General features: G+C 40.8%; 1 protein-coding gene across 4 annotated transcripts in view; it reads right to left on the bottom strand.

Annotated features, from left to right (window-relative positions):
- NFATC2IP (nuclear factor of activated T cells 2 interacting protein) overlaps positions 1 to 19,046 on the bottom strand; it is an 84,582-nt gene that overhangs the window by 42,327 nt on the left and 23,209 nt on the right. For all 4 annotated transcript variants that reach the window (XR_003942775.1, XM_030209105.1, XM_030209103.1 and 1 more), the window contains exons 2-4: positions 10,913 to 11,032; positions 8,090 to 8,177; positions 6,840 to 6,963 (exon numbers count right to left, since the gene is read on the bottom strand). Coding sequence is in view for 3 of the 4 variants with exons in the window: in XM_030209105.1 (XP_030064965.1) it covers positions 6,840 to 6,963; positions 8,090 to 8,177; positions 10,913 to 11,032 (332 nt within the window). In the remaining variant the exon portion in view is untranslated. The remainder of the gene's footprint in view (positions 1 to 6,839; positions 6,964 to 8,089; positions 8,178 to 10,912; positions 11,033 to 19,046) is intronic.

Genomic DNA, 19,046 nt, shown 5'->3' with positions numbered 1-19,046 from the left:
CTTCCACACCGCTGAACAATGTGGAAGAATGCCAAGTTCACCAACCACCACTTTACATCACATTTCAGCTCAAGAAATCTGCCTGCATATTTTCCCAGGGCCGCTGAGAGACTGAGCTGGGCCCGGGGCAAGGCCGCCCCCGGGGCCCCCCCAATCGCTACCACTGTCGCCTCCCTCTCCTGCTCTCAGGCCGCCGGCGCCGCAGTCCTCAGTCTCCACTCGTCCACCCCCAGCCCCCTTCCGTCCGCCACCAGGCCCCCTGCATTCAAATCGGCAGCGCCTCACCTCCGTGTGAAAGCGGCAGATTGCCTCCCTTCATGCCCTTCCTATGTCCCGCCTTCGCGGAAACAGGAAGTTACATCAGACGAGGGCGGGACACAGTGAGGGAAGGCCCAAAGGGAGGTGATCTGCCACTTTCACATGGAGGTGAGGCGCTGCTGATTTGAATGCAGGGAGCCCGGTGGTGAACGGAGGGAGGTTGTCAACAAAGCCGAGGGCAGACAGGTGAGACCGGGGACTGCAGCGCCAGCAGCCTGACAGCATGAGAAGGAGACAGACCCCAGCGCCGGACCCTCCTTGGAGGCCCAGGCCCGGGGAATTTTGTCCCCCCTGCCCCTCCCTCTCGGCGGCCCTGCATTTTCCACTTTGGCCACATGGACTGACAATAATGCCGTGAAGCGTTCCTCTGCCCAGCACAAGGGAGAGCCCATTTTCTCTGGGATGTGATGCTCTTCATGCCACCCATTTCTTTATTTAAACCTCCTGAAAAAGCTTTATTACTATTATTATTACAATCATATATCCCCCAATTACCAACCAGTTCAGGGACCCTTTTACAAAGCGGCGGTAAACCCAATGCGGGCTTACCGCTCGCTAAAAAGGAACTACTGCTGGGCTACCGCAGCAGCCCAGCAGTACTTCCTACCCCCATTGTAGCACCGGTGTGTAATTGGGCAGTGCTGTGTATTGCCCGGTTACCACCAGGTTAGCACGGGAGCCCTTACTGCCATCTCAATGGGTAGCGGTAAGGGCTCCCCCCCTCCCAAAATGGACATGTGGCAAGTGCTTTACTTGTCACACGGCCATTTCCTGCAGAAAAGCAAGACCTACCTTTTACCCGCTGTGGTAAAAGGGGGCCTTGGCACGTGTCAAAAATACGTGCTGCCAGCACAGGCCCCCTTTTGCCGCAGCTTTATAAAAGGGGCCCTCAGTGTGGGTTACAATCCAAGACACTGAAGCTTTATTCAAGAAGTTACATACCAAATGAAACAGAATATATCAAATACAATAAAATCATAACAGTAATCATTCATGGTTATAATACTTTGTAAAAAGAAAGGTTTTCAACAATTTTCGAAATAGTTTATATTATCCAGTTGCCTAAGAGAAAGAGACAACTTGTTCCAAAAAGTTGCGACTTGATAAGAAAAAGACGCCTTAAGGGGGACAAAAAGCCTTTATTTGTTTAACAGCAGGAAAAGCAAGTGAATAATAATTTCTAGCTGCTCTTAAACCATTTCCGTTTAAAAACGAGACATGATCTGACAGATATGCTGTCAGATATGTGTCAGCACCTTAAATTCTAATCTGGCCTGCATCGGTAGCCAGTGTGGTTGTTTTATCAATGAAGGAATGGGATAATGTTTATGTGCCACAAAAAGGACTCATACGACCGCATTCTGTACCCTTTGCAACTTACCGTTTAGATTCTTCATACAACCAATATATGAAGTTACAATAGTGCAACTGAGAAAGAATTAAAGATTTGTACTATCAAACGGAACATCTCCTGATCAGAAAGTTTACGAATAGACCTCAATTTTCTGAGAAGATGAAAAGAATTCTTCACTACTTTATTGACCCAGTAGCTTAAGGAAAATTAACAATCCATTTCCACTCCTAGAATCTTGGAAACAGTAACTTCAAGATCTCCCAGTACAAATACAGGACTAGATCTTATCAAGTCCTGTGGGCCAACCCATAAAAATTTAGTTTCATCCTTGTTCAACTTTAGCTTAAAAGCTTAAACCCATGTTTCTACCGTTGATAAACAGCAGAGAAGATTTTGTTCATGAAGCAAATTTCCTGGTGTAAATGGAACAACAGAAATGTCTGCATGGATGTAAAACTGCAGTTTAAGTTTTTCCAAATGGCAAGCTAAGGGTTGCATTAATATATTAAATAGAGATATATATAGTACATAAGTAATGCCATACTGGGAAAAGACCAAGGGTCCATCGAGCCCAGCATCCTGTCCACGACAGCAGCCAATCCAGGCCAAGGGCACCTGGCAAGCTTCCCAAACGTACAAACATTCTATACATGTTATTCCTGGAATTTTGGATTTTTCCAAGTCCGTTTAGTAGTGGTTTATGGACTTGTCCTTTAGGAAACCGTCCAACCCCTTTTTAAACTCTGCTAAGCTAACCACCTTCACCACTTTCTCCGGCAACGAATTCCAGAGTTTAATTACACGTTGGGTGAAGAAAAATTTTCTCCGATTTGTTTTAAATTTACTACACTGTAGTTTCATCGCATGCCCCCTAGTCCTAGTATTTTTGGAAAGCGTGAACAGAAGCTTCACATCCACCTGTTCCACTCCACTCATTATTTTATATACCTCTATCATGTCTCCCCTCAGCCGTCTCTTCTCCAAGCTGTATAGCCCTAGCCTCCTTAGTCTTTCTTCATAGGGAAGTCGTCCCACCCTGCTATCATTTTAGTCGCCCTTCGCTGCACCTTTTCCAATTCTACTATATCTTTCTTGAGATGCGGCGACCAGAATTGAACACAATACTCAAGGTGCGGTCGCACCATGGAGCGATACAACGGCATTATAACATCCTCACACCTGTTTTCCATACCTTTCCTAATAATACCCAACATTGTATTCGCTTTCCTAGCCACAGCAGCACACTGAGCAGAAGGTTTCAGTGTGTTATCGACGACGACACCCAGATCCCTTTCTTGGTCCGTAACTCCTAACGTGGAACCTTGCATGACGTAGCTATAATTCGGGTTCTTTTTTCCCACATGCATCACCTTGCACTTGCTCACATTAAACATCATCTGCCATTTAGCCGCCCAGTCTCCCAGTCTCGTAAGGTCCTCTTGTAATTTTTCACAATCCTGTCGCGATTTAACGACTTTGAATAACTTTGTGTCATCAACAAATTTAATTACCTCGCTAGTTACTCCCATCTCTAAATCATTTATAAATATATTAAAAAGCAGCGGTCCTAGCACGGACCGCTGAGGAACCCCACTAACCTTCTCCATTGTGAATACTGCCCATTTAACCCCACTCTCTGTTTCCTATCCTTCAACCAGTTTTTAATCCACAATAGGACATTTCCTCCTATCCCATGACCCTCCAATTTCCTCTGTAGCCTTTCATGAGGTACCTTGTCAAACGCCTTTTGAAAATCCAGCTACACAATATCAGCCGACTCCCCTTTGTCCACATGTTTGTTCACTCCTTCAAAGAATTGAAGTAAATTGGTCATGCAAGATTTCCCCACACAAAAGCCATGCTGACTTGGTCTCAGTAATCCATGTCCTTGGATGTGCTCTGTAATTTCTCTTAATTGTTAGATCAGTTCAAGCTTTCCGAGGAACTTTAAATGAACAGTGGACCCTGATGCAGAGCAGTTGCTTGAAATACAATTGTATCGATTATTGCGCGATATATTTTTGAAATAAGTACTATTTTATACCTTAATAATGATACACTTGTGGTGACTTTCCAAACATATTTGATTTTATATTTTTGAATAAAGATATTTTTAATAAATATAATTAAAATGTTTTGTGATTCTATGGACCAAAGTATTAAAATGCCGAAACTACTGTTTGCTATATTTGGCCTAGAAATACTTCTGATGGCCCATTAGAAATATGAATACAATTTTTTGAGGTTATAGCATTGGTGATTACAATTTTTCCTCAAATTTTGGATTTTTTTGATTGACAGATCTGTATTGTGTTGACATCATGTTTATCATGTTAGAGGAATGTTTTTAATATACTCTATTAAAATGTTTCATTTGTATATTATGATGTATCATTTGTATGATTGTTTTACTGTGCTGTTTTAATATGCATATTTCTGACACTGGATCACGTTATTCCTATTATTAGGATTCAATTTGCCTGTATCCCAGTTTACCTCATTTTTGTATTTATGCTTACATTTGGTCATTTTTACTATTGTTTTGCTGATAACAAAATAAGTTTTATGTCAAACTGTATCTGCTGTACACCATCTTGGGAGAATCTCTTCATAAAGGCAGTTTAAATCAATAACCCATTATACAGGTGATGACTGCCTCTCAACTGAGGGGCAAGAGACTGCCTGCACTGGATCTGCACTATTAGAGCACAATGAATTTTGCACTGGAATACTCTGTTTGCGATCTGTGCTGGTCTGTCACGATGACTGTGTTGACAGAGGAAGAAACTGTTCTGAACAGTCCAGCTGAAGTCTCTTCGATAGTGAACAAGTCTAGGCTTCGAAGTGCTTTAAGCGACATCTTCACTAAGATGTTTGCACTTCCCTGGTGCTTTAAAAAAGAACTGTCAAGGATTCCTTATCCTCAGAATTTAAAGGACAGCTTTACTTTGGGCCTGGAAACCTCCAAGAAGTTTTATACAAATTTAAACAACAGGTACTGCATCTTTGTGGCTGAACTGCGCAGGGAGGAAGGGGCATCTAACGCTGAGGAGATGGTGCTGAAATATGCAGCTTCAATTAATCTCTGTGCAGAGAATGCCCTACTTGTTTTCTCCTTCTGAGCAAGTCAGAGTCTTTTCTCTTCTTCAGAGCGATTTCAGAGCCTGTTCTGGCAGCCTTTCCTGTCTCGTGGAAACATCCTTCCACAATGCTTGTAGTCAGCTTGATTATAGTCCGGGCCTAGACAAATTAGGCACTTGCTGAAGTTCTAGATCTCTCTCCAACACAGGCAAGAATAGAACCCTGATTTTGGATGGGACATTGCCATAAAATAACAAAAACTAATAAAATAACTTATTTCCTTAAAGAAAAAGATGAAAAATATGAGGCAAAAAAAAAAACTCTTAACAATGAGACAGTTGTATTTTCAAATCCATTTGGCAGAGCAGAAAAAAAAAAACCTGAGGGACTAAGATCACTGCACATGGGAAGAGCTGCACATGCTCAGAAATTTATACCAGTTCTGAACTCTGGGCAAGCTGTTCCATCTTGGTGCTGTCAGGTGACACCAACTGATTATGTGCCTGATCAATCCTGTTTGCCAGTGGAAAAGTCTGGTGGAAGCGGAACTCTTTACAATGATTCTTTCTGCATATATTCACACACCTCAATTCTGTAGTAGGATCCTAATATGTAATATGTATTTTTAGATGTGGGAGCTTCATTTCAGCGATTTGAATGTGAAGCACTTACAAAAATCCGGATATTTTTTCTTTTGTAAGCGATAGGTGTAAAAAAGATGTGTCACACAAGAGTCTGAGAAAATTCAGTAAAATCTTTGCAGCAGCATGGAGAACGTTAGCTTTGCTCAGATGATCAGATCTTTTTTTAAGTTTTTAATCCAGCAGAAAACCCTACTGCAACCTAAACATACATTGGCTTATTAGGACTTTATATTTGTCAATTCCACATGGAGGATTTTGAGACTTCAATTATATAACAGCTGTGTTCAAAGATTAAAAAAAAAAAAAAAAAAAGCCTGCACAACAAATAAGAAAACCTACAGTAAAATAAAAAACTCATATCATTAGGATTTTATGAGCTACTCATGTTGGCTTACTGCATTTTTAGCAGACTGGTTCCCCAGACATCCCAGGAGAGCAATGGGGTATCCTAGGGGGTACTGCTGGACTTCATATAAATGCTCCCAGGTACACATCTCACCATTGCTCACTTATCTTATCTGTGGAGCCCTCCAAAATCTACCCAAATCCCACTACCCCCCAACTGTACACCACTACAATAGCCCTTATGAGTGAAAGGGGCACCTATATGTAGATACAGTGGGTTTCTGGTGAGTTTTGGAGGGCTCACAGTTTCTACCACAAGTATAACAGATAAGGGGGAGGTATGGGCCTGGGACCATCTGTCTACAGTGCACTGTACCCATCACTATACTACTCCAAGTACCTGCATGCTGGATCTGGCTATAACATCTGAGGCTGTCATAGATGCTAGTGAGTACTATTTTTATTCACATTTTTGGGGGGTGGGAGGGGTCAGTGACCAGTGGGGAAATAAGCGGGGGGGTCACCCCTGATTCCTTCCACTGGTCACCTGGTCATTTAGGGCACCTTTTTGTGGCTTATTCATTACAAAAACAGGTCTACATCAAAAACGTGAACTTTTTGCTCTAGACGTTTTTATTTTGCTCCATTATGGCTATAAAACATTCAGGTGAAAGGCATGCCCTATTCCGCCTGTATCTTGCCTTTCAAATGCCCCAACACACTCCCTTGTGATTCGGACACATTGATAAATGTCTGCAAAGTAGGTTTCAAAAATACAGATTTGGACGTTTTGAGAAGAAATCCATCTAAAGGGTGCTTTATGACACTTTTTGGACGTTTCTCTCTTTCAAAAATGAGCCCCTAGGTTTGTTTTTAGTTTGTTGGAACATATAGACAAAGGAAAAACATGGAAGGGAAGACAAAGACAATAACATAGAGAGATACATATGACTCAGAGAGGGAAGACAGCCCTCAAAAAAGCCACCTATCAGCAGAGTGAAGCAGCCACACGATTCATTCAAAGAAAGAAGAAAGCTCTCTGGGTAAAGCACCTCTCTGCAGGTCCTCAATCCACCTTCCCCCTTACACACACTTACAGTTCTGTCCTAGTTCCCTTTTGTCCAAGTTCCTCTTCGGAGTCTGACAGTATACATACTGCTTCCATGGAGACCTGATTTTCAAAGGACTCTGGGCAGGAGCCAAACCCATCGCTGTCTAAATCTTAAGAATGAAAAGAAATTAGTTATCCTTTAGCACTGATGCACACACAGACAATTCTATCAATGTACATTTGTCATGGCTGTGCAAAGTGGGAGAAAAGAAGAAGTATGAGGAAGGATCAAAATATTTAGGGTAACGCAATAGGGAAGGGAATTGAGACTTGATATACCGCCTTTCTGTGGTTTTTGCAACTACATTCAAAGCGGTTTACATAGTATATACAGGTACTTATTTTTATCTGGGGCAATAGAGGGTTAAATTACTTGCCCCGAGTCACAAGGAACTGCAGTGGGAATCGAACCCAGCTCCCCAGGATCAAAGGCCACTGCAGTAACCACTAGGCTACTCCTCCGCATGACATAAGTCATTCATAAGCCACCTACTTCTGCACATTGTTGCTGCTTCTTGCCTTCTCAATTACAGGCTGACCAAATTTTGGTTTTGGTGCCAAAACTGGCCCAAAACCTGGATTCAGCTATGTTTTGGACAAGAATGCAGGCTCATTTTTGGATGAAACCAAGATCCCCCCCCCCCAACACAAGGTGAAACAACTTTCTACTCTCTGCTCCACCCCCCTCCCCCAGACAAAAAGTACAACCACTCTCCCTAGACCAAAAGCAGGTACCCTTACACTATCTGTAGGCCATCCCCAGGCCTACCTTAGAAGCCCTGGCATAAGCAGGAACAACTGGTGATCGCTCCTGCCCTGAGGACACCAGATCACTAGGGCTTCTAAGGTAGGCCTGGGGAGGGCGGTGGCTTTTGATTGGAGGGGGTGGGGGTGTTAACTGGTCTTGAAACTGTCTGGCAAATTTTGGCTGCACATTCAGTTTCAGCTGAACCCAAAAACCTCAGTTTTGGTCGCCTTTTATGCTCGATTATATAGATTGTATGTCTCTGTGCATGTAAGCTCCTTTGGTTACAGGGGCCAGTGAAAAACTGTATGTACTCAAGTTCCCTCTGATTACAGGGGCTGTAAAAAACTGAATGCAGGGGTTCCTCCCCCCCCCCCCCCCCCCCCCGATTACAGGAAAAATGGGGTGTTGTAGCGGGAGACAATGTGCAGAGCTGATCAATCTTGAGGAATCTGTGCTTACTGTTTGGACGTGGGACATCCTTCTCTTACCTTCTGGCCCCTGCACCTTCTTTAGCTGCTCTGTGAGTTCTCCCTGCTCTTTTGGATTATCCGAGTACAGCTTCAAGCTGCTGCTGACCTGAAACCGTAGTTGAAATTTAACTTGAGACTGCACATACCACCCTTCAACAAAGCCAACAGAGCGGTTTATAATAAAAAAACAATTGAAAGGAAATCAAAATGAAAATCACATTTCTAGATAAAAAGAAACAACAAAAAAATACAAACAGATAAAGCAAAATACAAAGTGACAGAGATCAGGAAACTGTATGACTTTTGCCCCATACATCAAAGACCTCTGATGCCACCCTTCCTCTTTCTCTTCCTTCTAATCTCCCTAGCTCTAACTCTACTGTTCCCCGGGCCTCCCTTGGCAATTTCACCCCTGTAGCCTATTGGACTTAGTAAGCTTGGAGGAAGTGACATAAAACTGAAGGAATGGCTGTTTAGACCAGGAGCTCAGTGCAGTTTCCCCCCATCTTTAATTGGTATTAAGTGAGTAGTTCGAGTTTACCTGCAAGTCGGGCTGACAGTGACTTTGAAATGCTTGGAGAAATTTAAATTTGCATCAGCCAATGAAGATACTCAGGGTTCATCAGCAGTCAAGGCTCCCACAGCGGGAATGGTGGTGCCTGTGCGCTTGGACTCCAAGGAGGATGACCTTGTGACGCCTGCTGCCAGTGATGGAAAGGTGACGAAGCAGGATGTGGCACACTGGACTTAGTAACCTCATGGCCCTTATGAAACCCTCTGGTTCTCCTCTTGATCCTGTCCCCCCCACCCCCCCACACACACACAAGGTTTCTTAAGAAGGGATGGTCTGTCCTGTTTCAAATTTTGCTAGAGTTGAAAAAAATCCAGTTTACAGCAAGGTGTTATGCCTTCAGTCTGGAAGTCAGCTGTTGTCAGGCTACTGTCAAAAAAGCCCACTATTGACCATTCTAACTCTTTAAAGGTTTAGTCTGATTGCCATGCTGCCTTTCCTGGCAAAACATACTGAGAAAGAGGTATTCCAGCAACATACCCACTTTTGAGATGCCAAAAAATCTCTTCACCATCTTAGTCTGGTTTTTGGGAGGGCCACAATACAAAGACTGCTCTCCTAAATGATCTTGTCTGTCATCTGGATGCTGGTATAGTTATCCTTTTGATACAGTTAGACAAGTCAACTTTTGACACAATTCATCACTCACTACTTCTGTCCAAACTTTGCAAGACTGACCTTAAGGGTACCGTTCTTAATTGGCCTTGCCTCTACTTTTCCCTGTGCATTTTTCAAGTTTCCTTTAAAGATTCCTTTTCTAGCCCTCTCCCATGTTCCTGTGGAGTACCACAGGGTTCTATTCTGGCTTCCACTCTGTTTAATATCTACCTTGCTCCTTTAGCTACCCTAGCTCAAGATTTAAGCATCTTTCTCTATATCTACGCTGATGATTTTCAGCTTCTGATACCTGGGACCAAGTTTTACAGAATCTCTCTCAAGTAACTCAGAGCATATCTCTTCCTGGTTCAAGTAACAAATTGTTTCACAGTCCACATAAATGTGAGGCTGTTTGGTTTTCTCTCTGTTATATCTCTCTCCCCCTTCCAGCTGTTTTTCAACAGTGTCCATTAAAAATTCCATCGTTATTAGGCATCATCCTCAATTCTGAGCTTTCCTTCTCCCTTTTTATCTCTTAAGATTGTTGAAAAATATTTCTTTGCCCTGAGAAAGATTCACTCTCTGAAACCTTATCTGGACATACGAGCACTCTGCACTTTGATTCATGCCTTGGTTTTAAATCATTTGGCTTTCTGCAATTCACTCGCTTGGTCTTCTTGCCTACTAATTTTGTCACCTTCAGCTTATTCAAAATTCCTATGGGGAAGCTTCTTCATAATGCTAGAAGACATGATAATGTTTCCCCATTTTGAACACTGGTTCCCTGTAGTTTATCAGATTTGATTCAAGATACTACTACTAGCTCACCATGCTTATTACTTCAGTGCACCTTTATTTCTGGCCTCCCTCCTAATACCTTATCAACCATCTCATTCTCTTACGTAGGTGAACACACATTTGCTGTTGGTCCCCATTGTCCCTCATCTGTGGCTTGACTGCTCCTGTGAAGCAGCTTTTTGTTGCTTAGCTCCCTCTCTTCAGGGAGTGGAGGAGTAGCCTAGTGGTTAGTGAAATGGACTTTGATCCTGGGGAACTGAGTTCAATTCCCACTGCAGCTCCTTGTGACTCTGCGCAAGTCACTCAACCCTCCATTGCCCCTGGTACAAAATAAGTACCTGAATATATGTAAACCACTTTGAATGTAGTTGCAAAAAACCTCAGAAAGGCGGTATATCAAGTCCCATTTCCCTTTCCCTCTTTGGAATGCCCCTGATCTTTGTGCTCTATCAGTTCATCTTAAGACCTGGCTCGTTAAACAGGCCTCTGTTTCCATTATACTCCGAGGCGGCCCCTTTTCCTTTTCCCACTACCTAGTTGATTGCAGGTACATGTCTAGTTTTATTGTGTGCAAGGATTTTTATTGTTGGGCTATTCACATATTCTCTCCTTGTGTACCTGTCTTGTGCTTTGTCGCGGTTATCAGGTTTTCTGTTCCATTTTACAATTTGGTACATAAACTGCATTGATGTTCAAGGATGATTTGATGGTATACAACATGTACAAATAAACAAACATAAAATAAGACAGATTAAAAAGGGAAATTTAAATGTAAAAGAAATAATAAACACTACATAGAAAGCCTTTCCAAAATAATGAGGGGTGAGAAGAGGAAAATCAGTACCCTAGGGGGGCCGTTGTAACAAAGCCATTACCTTGTTGGAGTAGACTGGGACAAGGGTGATTTTAGTGGTGCTGGTGATCCTTTGGCGCTTGGGACGTGGAGCACCTTTTGGTTGCAAAATCTCCACGTCACTGTCACTGTTCTCTGTTTCCTGCAGGGCAGGAGAGGGAGGTGGAAGAAGAACAGAAAGAAAGAAAGAAAGAAAGAAAGAAAGAAAGAAAGAAAGAAAGAAAGAAAGAAAGACCATTACAGACAGCAATATGGGCTGTATAAATGCCAAAAGCGCTCCTGGTTTTATACTGTCACTGAAGGTTCTTTCATGATGCCTATTACAGTATCATTTGTATTCTGCACAATTGTTTTACAGTGCTATTTAATGTGTATATTTCTGATACTGTATCATGTGAGTCCTATTCAATGTACCATCTCCAAGTTTAGCTCATTTAATGTATTTATATTTTATTATTGTTAAGCTGTGAACAAATTTGTAAGTTGTGTGTCAAGCTGCACCTGCTGTACACTGCCTTGGGTGAATTTCTTCATATAGGCAGTTAATAAATAAATCAGATGCAAGAAATGAGCCAAGAGGTCCTCTCCAATCCCTCTCTCCCTCCCACTATAAAATCTTAAAGGTGGAATTTTACTTAATAAATAAGGGGATGACTTATCCCTATTTCAGACTTAGGAAATTTCCCAGCAAAACTGTGTTGACTAATGGGAATACAGTTTATTTGTATACCAAGTGTTAAAAAAAAGCTGTCAAGAGAATCCATATACAGAAAAGCCTTCAAGATTGTTTTAGGCAGGACTCTGCTACTTGGCATTTAATACATCAAGTGTAGGCACTCCAGTCCTTAAAGAATTCAAATTAGCCAGGATTTCCAGATAACCCTAATGAATATGCATGAGATTATTTGCATACACTAGAGACTGGGGAAGCAAATCCTGGCCAGTTTGTAGTCCTTGAAGGTTGGCATACCCACAACAATAAATACATCAGCAACTTCATTGCATTATAAATCAAAGTCATGCATTAAATTAAATTAAATTCCTTTTCAGGCATGCAAGGACTCTGTTAACATCAGTAACATCAGGAATAAGGAGGAGATTCACTAAGCTTACCAAACTGTGGGTTGGGACCCCAAATGGGGCCACAAAACCTTCATTTGTGGTCCCGACCTGGGTGGTCTCTCCATAGGAGCATCATTATTCTGCATCCCTGGGGGAGGATCACACAATTTTATTTGGCTGTGATCCTGGGGTCACAGCCACAAAGAGATTGACAAGCACTGTCATAGAGCATGGTCATAAAGTGACAGCAGTACTGTCTAGGAGTAAAAAGCCAAAAATATTTGTCCACACTTCATTCACCACTCTTGTCACATCTAACTATGTTCTAAAATATTTGTACACCCCTACCACATAGGAGATAGGGGAAATGGAAATGCCTTAATGGGGCATTTCCACAACAAAATATTTTTTCCTACCTAAGCAATCTCCCTTTCCCTTAAGGACAATTGGTACAATAGTGGCACCTCAGATAGCAAACAACACCTTTCTCTTATGCGGAGTCACTAATAATCCCTCCTCACTGGACAAAAGAGCAAGATGTGAAGGGAAAGGTAGGAGCATTGAGAAATGGAGTTTCATATGAGCTGCAAAACAGCTCCATTTTTGTCCAACCTATCTTTCAGGACAGCCTCCTAGACACTCCCAACAAGAAATAATGTACCAGAACAAGTTGTCACAGTATGAGGTGCTAGGAGGATAGCCTCAGATGTAACACCCGAAAATACAGTATTTCTTCATGAAAGGGTGGAAGATGCACAGAACAAACTCTCACAGTTGATGGAGAATATAAAAATGGTATCAGAATTCAATAAAAGTCTTGGATAAGCACAGAGAATCCCTCGTGGAAAAAAACAAATAGTAAAGAAACACTGGGGATTTGGTCTAGCTAAGGGATGGGCAAACTCGGTTCTCAATGGCCGCAACCCAGTTGGGTTTTCAGGATTTCCCCAATGAATATGCAAGATATTTATTTGCATACAATGGAGGCAATGCATGCAAACTGATCTCATGCATATTCACTGGGGAAATCCTGAAGGACCGACTGGGTTGCAGCCCGTGAGGACCAAGATTGCTCAACTCTGGCCTAGCTAAGGGATGGGCAAACTCGGTTCTCAATGGCCGCAACCCAGTTGGGTTTTCAGGATTTCCCCAATGAATATGCAAGATATTTATTTGCATACAATGGAGGCAATGCATGCAAACTGATCTCATGCATATTCACTGGGGAAATCCTGAAGGCCCGACTGGGTTGCAGCCCGTGAGGACCAAGATTGCTCAACTCTGGTCTAGTTATTGGTCTGCTTGGAGTAGAAATTACAACCCCAAACAGCAAGTTGCACAGAACGGTGGTACAACCCTAAATAAAGAGTGTTTAATTTTTTTTTTTTTTTTTGGTTTACTATGGGCTTCTTTTCCAAAGCCACACTAGCAATTCCCACGCGGCAAATGAGAGGAAGTCCATTCAATTCCTATGGGCTTCCTCTCATTTGCTGCAGAGGAATTGCTAGTGCGGCTTTGTAAAAGAAGCCCTATATAAGACATTATAGGGAATAGGACTTGATATACCGCCCTTCTGTGGTGTTTGCAACTACATTCAAAGCGGTTTACAAAGCATATACAGGTACTTATTTGTACCTGAGGAAAAGAAGGGTTAAGTGACTATGGACTGGCAATTTGTTATTTGATGAAATGTTTTATTCTCGCAGTACCTACTAGATCTTTTAGAAACACTAATTTAACATAAGAACAAGGGGTAGGAAAAGACTTAAACAACTGGAAAATTTGTTTTCTTTTCAGTCTGCAAAGTTTGGTAGGGAAATTCTTTTGTATGTTATTAACTGCCATTGATTATAGGAATTTTAGATGTCAAATTAAAACATATTTATTTTGAAAATCCTTATTAGAGAAGGATTAGATCTGTTTTTATATCAGGTCATTTTTATAATTCCGACTCTACATACTGTACTTAGATTATGTATAATGTATGGGGTTTTTTTGTGACTTTTGTAATTCCTGGTTATAGCCAGTTTTTCTCTTTCTGATTGTTATCCAAGGTGTACTGTAGAATGTAAGATAAATTGTTATGTTATGACTGCATTGGCATTTTAAGAAGGTATTGAGGTAATCTGCATGGGCAATGTTAAATAGTAGTAGTAGTAGTAGTAGTTACAGTCCTAAACAGCACTGATGTGACTGCATTGGGCTTCTAAGTTTCAAGTTTATTAAAATTTGATATACCACCACAGAGAAAACACCATAAGAGCGGTTTGCATAATAAAAATATAAGAAAGTATTAGAGGTTTAACTCAAGGCAGTGTACAGCAGGTTCAGTTTGACACACAATTTACAATTTTGTTCACAGCATATAACAATAATAAAATGATCAAATATAAACACAGATACAATCAAAATGGTCATATTTTAGATTTAATTTGTGTAGATACTAGGAATATTAATCAAGGTACAGATGTGAATACAATAAGGCAGGTTCCTTGGTCAGATCACTTTTTGATAAATTTTAATGTGGAGTTTTTTTTAGTAGTAAGACGAGGGAGAAACCTGTAAATTATTATGGGCTTCTTTTACAAAGCCACGCTAGCAATTCCTGCGTGGCAAATGAGAGGAAGCCCATAGGAATTGAACGGGCTTCCTCTCACTTACCGCAACGAGAATCAGTAGCGCGGCTTTGTAAGAGGTGGAAGGACTATGAATCAACTACCCTGAAACAGGTAAATTGGTATGGATAGATTCATTAAGTGTTGAAGGTATCGTCGATAAATGCAATATGGCTTTATTAGAAGCCTTGGATGAGGTAGCGCCTTTTACAAAAATGTTGTAGAAAGAGGAGTTAATGAAAATGTACACAAATGTGAGCACGAATGGAGAAAATATCCATGAAGAGTAACTTTAGAGAATTACCATTTAAAGCTTCAACAATATAATACAGCAGCACTGAATGCAAAGAAGGAATTTTTCAATAAGCTGATTGAGGCTGCTCCATCCCAATCTAAGGATTTATTCACAATAGAGCACAAACTAAGTATTTTAGAAAGCAGTAGTTGGTGAACAGCTGTCCTGTAATGATATTGCGATAGGATTCAATATGAAAACACAAGTAATCAATAAAGAGTTGGAAACATTACTGTTACCTAATGAGATTGTATGTATGTTATCTGAGGGTGAGCAGTGGACTCTGTTTTCTAAAATTAGTACCTCTTGGATTAAGGATCTTTGTAATAGGATTAAAACTTCTCACTGTGTTTTTGATTGTCAGCAAAAAAACAAAAAAGGTAGAAGGTACCAAAGCAACAAATCCAAAGAACAGAAGTCCCAAAGACAAACAGTAAAAATGTTCCAAACTGATTATTTTCCGAAAGTAAATACAGGCAGAATCCAACATGGGCCGTGTTTCGGCATGCTAGCCTTCATCAGGGGTCTTGTAATGCACCGATAAATATTCAACTGTGAACTTTGTCCTGTAAAGTACCGATAAATATTCAACTGTGAAGTTTGTCACTTTTCACATAAGTTCAACAGGATTGGAACAGGCAAAACACTGCACACGCTTAAATGAGAAATTCTCCAAGCTCAATACTAGCGTTGCATCTGACATCCAATGTTCAAAGGCTATCAGAAAATAAACAGTTTGAGAACATTTTTACTGTTTGTCTTTAGGACTTGTGGCTTTGGTGCCTTCCACCTTTTTTGGGTTTCGCTGCAGCTTTCTTGTGAAAGTTTTTATCTTTTGGTTTTTTGATTAGTGTCAACCATTGATGGTGAAAGCTTTGAAGGAGATATCCTTGGTGCCCCCTTGTGCTCTGAACATACTTCTGAAGGACTTCATAGAAAAATATCTAAAAAAAAGGTTTCAAAAATACTGATTTGGATGTTTTTGTGAGAAAACTGTCCAAATGCTGCTTTATGCCACTTTTTAGATGCTTTTCTCTTTCAAAAATGAGCCCCTAGGTGTGACTGTTGAATCTACTCTTATGATGAGAGATCATGTGAAGAAAATGGTGAAGAGCATTTTTTATAAATTGAGAATTGTGAGGTATTTGAGAGAGCTCATTTCTAAAGAAAATTTCAGAATTTTAGTACAAAGTGTTATAATACCACGTTTTGATTATTGTAACAGTTTATTGACACAGGTACCAAAGAAAGAATTAAGGGCTTTACAGTTGGTGCAAAATGCAACTGTTATGGTTCTAAGTGGTTTGTCCAGATTTGATCACATAACTGGAGTATTAGACAATCTACAATGGCTACCAATTGAATTTAGGATTAGGTATAAGATTTTATTGTTGTTTTTTTAAGGTTTTGATGAATGTAATGCCTTCTGTAATTGCAGCAACTTTTCATTTAAGTACATAAGTATTGCCATACTAGGATAGACCGAAGGTCCATCAAGCCCAGCATCCTGTTTCCAACAGTGGCCAAACCAGGTCACAAGTACCTGGCAAGATCCCAAAACAGTACATTTTATGCTAATTATCTTAGAAATAAGCAGTGGATTTTCCCCAAGTCCATTTTAATAATGGCTTATGGACTTTTCTTTTAGGAAGCTATCCAAACCTTTTTTAAACCCTGCTAAGCTAACTGCTTTTACTATATTCTCTGGCAAAGAATTCCAGAGTTTAAATACACGTTGAGTGAAGAAATATTTTCTCTGATTTGTTTTAAATTTACTATTTTGAAGTTTCATTGCGTTTCCCCTAATCCTAATATTTTTGGAAAGTGTAAACAAGCGATTCACGTCTACCCGTTCCACTCCATTCATTACTTTATAAACCTTTATCGTATCTCCCCTCAGCCGTCTTTTCTCCAAGCTGAAGAGACCTAGCCGTTTCAGCCTTTCCTCATAGGGAAGTCGCCCCATCCCCTTTATCATTTTTGTTGCCCTTCTCTATACCTTTTCTAATTCCACTATATCTTTTTTGAGATGCAGTGACCAGAATTGCACACAATACTCGAGGTGCAATCTCACCATGGAGCAATATAAAGGCATTATATAATGTCCTCATTTCTGTTTTCCATTCCTTTCATAATAATAACTAACATTCTATTTGCTTTCTTAGCCACCGTCGCACACTGAGCAGAAGGTTTCAACGTATCATCAATGATGATACCTAGATCCATTTCCTCCTAATGTGGAACCTTGGATTACATAGCTACAAGTTTGGCTTCCTCTTTACCATTTGGATGCCCAGTCTCCCAGTCTTGTAAGGGCCTCTTATAATTTTTCACAGTCCTCTCGCGATTTAACAACATTGAATAACTCTGTGTTGTCAGCAAATTTTATTACCTCACTAGTTATTCCCATCTCTAGATCATTTATAAATATGTTTAAAAGCAGCAGTCCCAGCAAAGACCCCCTGGGGAACCCCACTATCTACCCTTCTCCATTGAGAATAATGTCCATTTAACCCTACTCTCTGTTTTCTATCTTTTAACCAGTTTTTAATCCACAATAGGACATTTCCTCCTATCCCATGACTCTTCAATTTCCTCTGCAGTCTTTCATGAGGTACTTTCTCAAATGCCTTTTGAAAATCCAGATACACAATATCGACTGGCTCACCTTTATCCACACGTTTGTTCACCCCTTCATAGAAATGTAATAGATTGGCGAGACAAGATTTCCCCTTCACTAAATCCATGTTGGCTTTGTCTCAATAATCTATGCTTTTGAATATGCTCTGTAATTTTGACGTCCGGCTCACCGGTCTATAATTTCCCGGATCACCCCTGGAATCTTTTTTTTTTTTTTTAAATCAGTGTTAAATTGGCCACCCTCTAATCTTCCAATACCAGGCTTGATTTTAAAGATAAATTACATATTACTATAGTTCTGCAAGTTCATTTTTCAATTCTATCAGTACTCTGGGATGAATGCCATCAGGTTCAGGCGATTTGCTACTCTTCAATTTGTCAAATTGCCCCATTACATCTTCCAAGTTTATAGAAATTTCATTCAGTTTCTCTGACTCGTCAGCTTTGAATACCATTTCTGGCACCGGTATCTCTCCCAAGTTTTCCTCGGTGAAGACCGAAGCAAAGAATTCATTTAATCTCTCCACTATGGCTTTGTCTTCCCTGAGTGCCCCTTTTATCCTTCGGTCATCTAGCGGTCCAACTGATTCTTTTGCCGGCTTCTTGATTTAATATACCTAAAAAAAATTTTACTATGTGTTTTTGCCTCCAACACAATCTTTTTATCAAAGTTCCACTTTGCCTTCCTTATCAATGTTTTGCATTTGACTTGACAATCCTTATGCTGTTTCTTACTATTTTCAGTCGGATCCTTCTTCCATTTTCTGAAGGATTTTCTTTTAGGTCTAATAGATTCCTTCACCTCATTTTTTAACCATGAAGACTGTCATTTAGTCTTCCTGCCTCCTTGTTTAATACGTGGAACATTTGGCCTGGGCTTCTAGGATGGTATTTTTAAACAGCATCCACGCCCGATGTAAATGTTTGATATTCGCAGCTGCTCCTCCACGTTTTTTTTTCACCGTTCTTCTCATTTTATCATGGTCTCCTTTTTGAAAGTTAAATGCTAATGTATTGGATTTCCTATGTGTATCTACTCCAAAGCCAAGAGGCCCCAGCACCATTGCCTCCTGCACCAGATCATGCGCTCCACTAAGGACTAGATCTAGAATTTTTCCCCTTGTTGGCTCCTGTACCAGCTGCTCCATAAAGCAGTCCTTGATTTCGTCAAGGAATTTTACCTCCCTAGCATGCCCTGTTACATTTACCCAGTCAATATCGGGGTAATTGAAATCACCCACTATTATTGTGTTTCCCAGTTTGTTAGTCTCCCTAATTTCTGACAACATTTCTACAGATCTGTCTGTTCATTCTGGCCAGGTGGACGGTAGTACACTCCTATCATTATCCTTTTCCCCTTTACACATAGGGATTCCAAGATGTGTTTTGTTTCCTGCAGAATTGTCAATCTATTTGATTCAAGGTCCTTCTTAACATACAATGCTACCCCCTCCACCAATTCGATCCACCCTGTCACTACGATATAATTTGTACCCTGGTATGACAGTATCCCACTAGTTATCCTCCTTCTAGAAGGTCTCAGA

The sequence above is a fragment of the Microcaecilia unicolor genome, chromosome 7, assembly GCF_901765095.1.
Source record: "Microcaecilia unicolor chromosome 7, aMicUni1.1, whole genome shotgun sequence".
Lineage (NCBI taxonomy): Eukaryota > Metazoa > Chordata > Amphibia > Gymnophiona > Siphonopidae > Microcaecilia > Microcaecilia unicolor.
The sequence above is the reverse complement of the archived record's forward strand: the minus strand, read 5'-3'. Positions and strand labels throughout refer to the sequence as shown.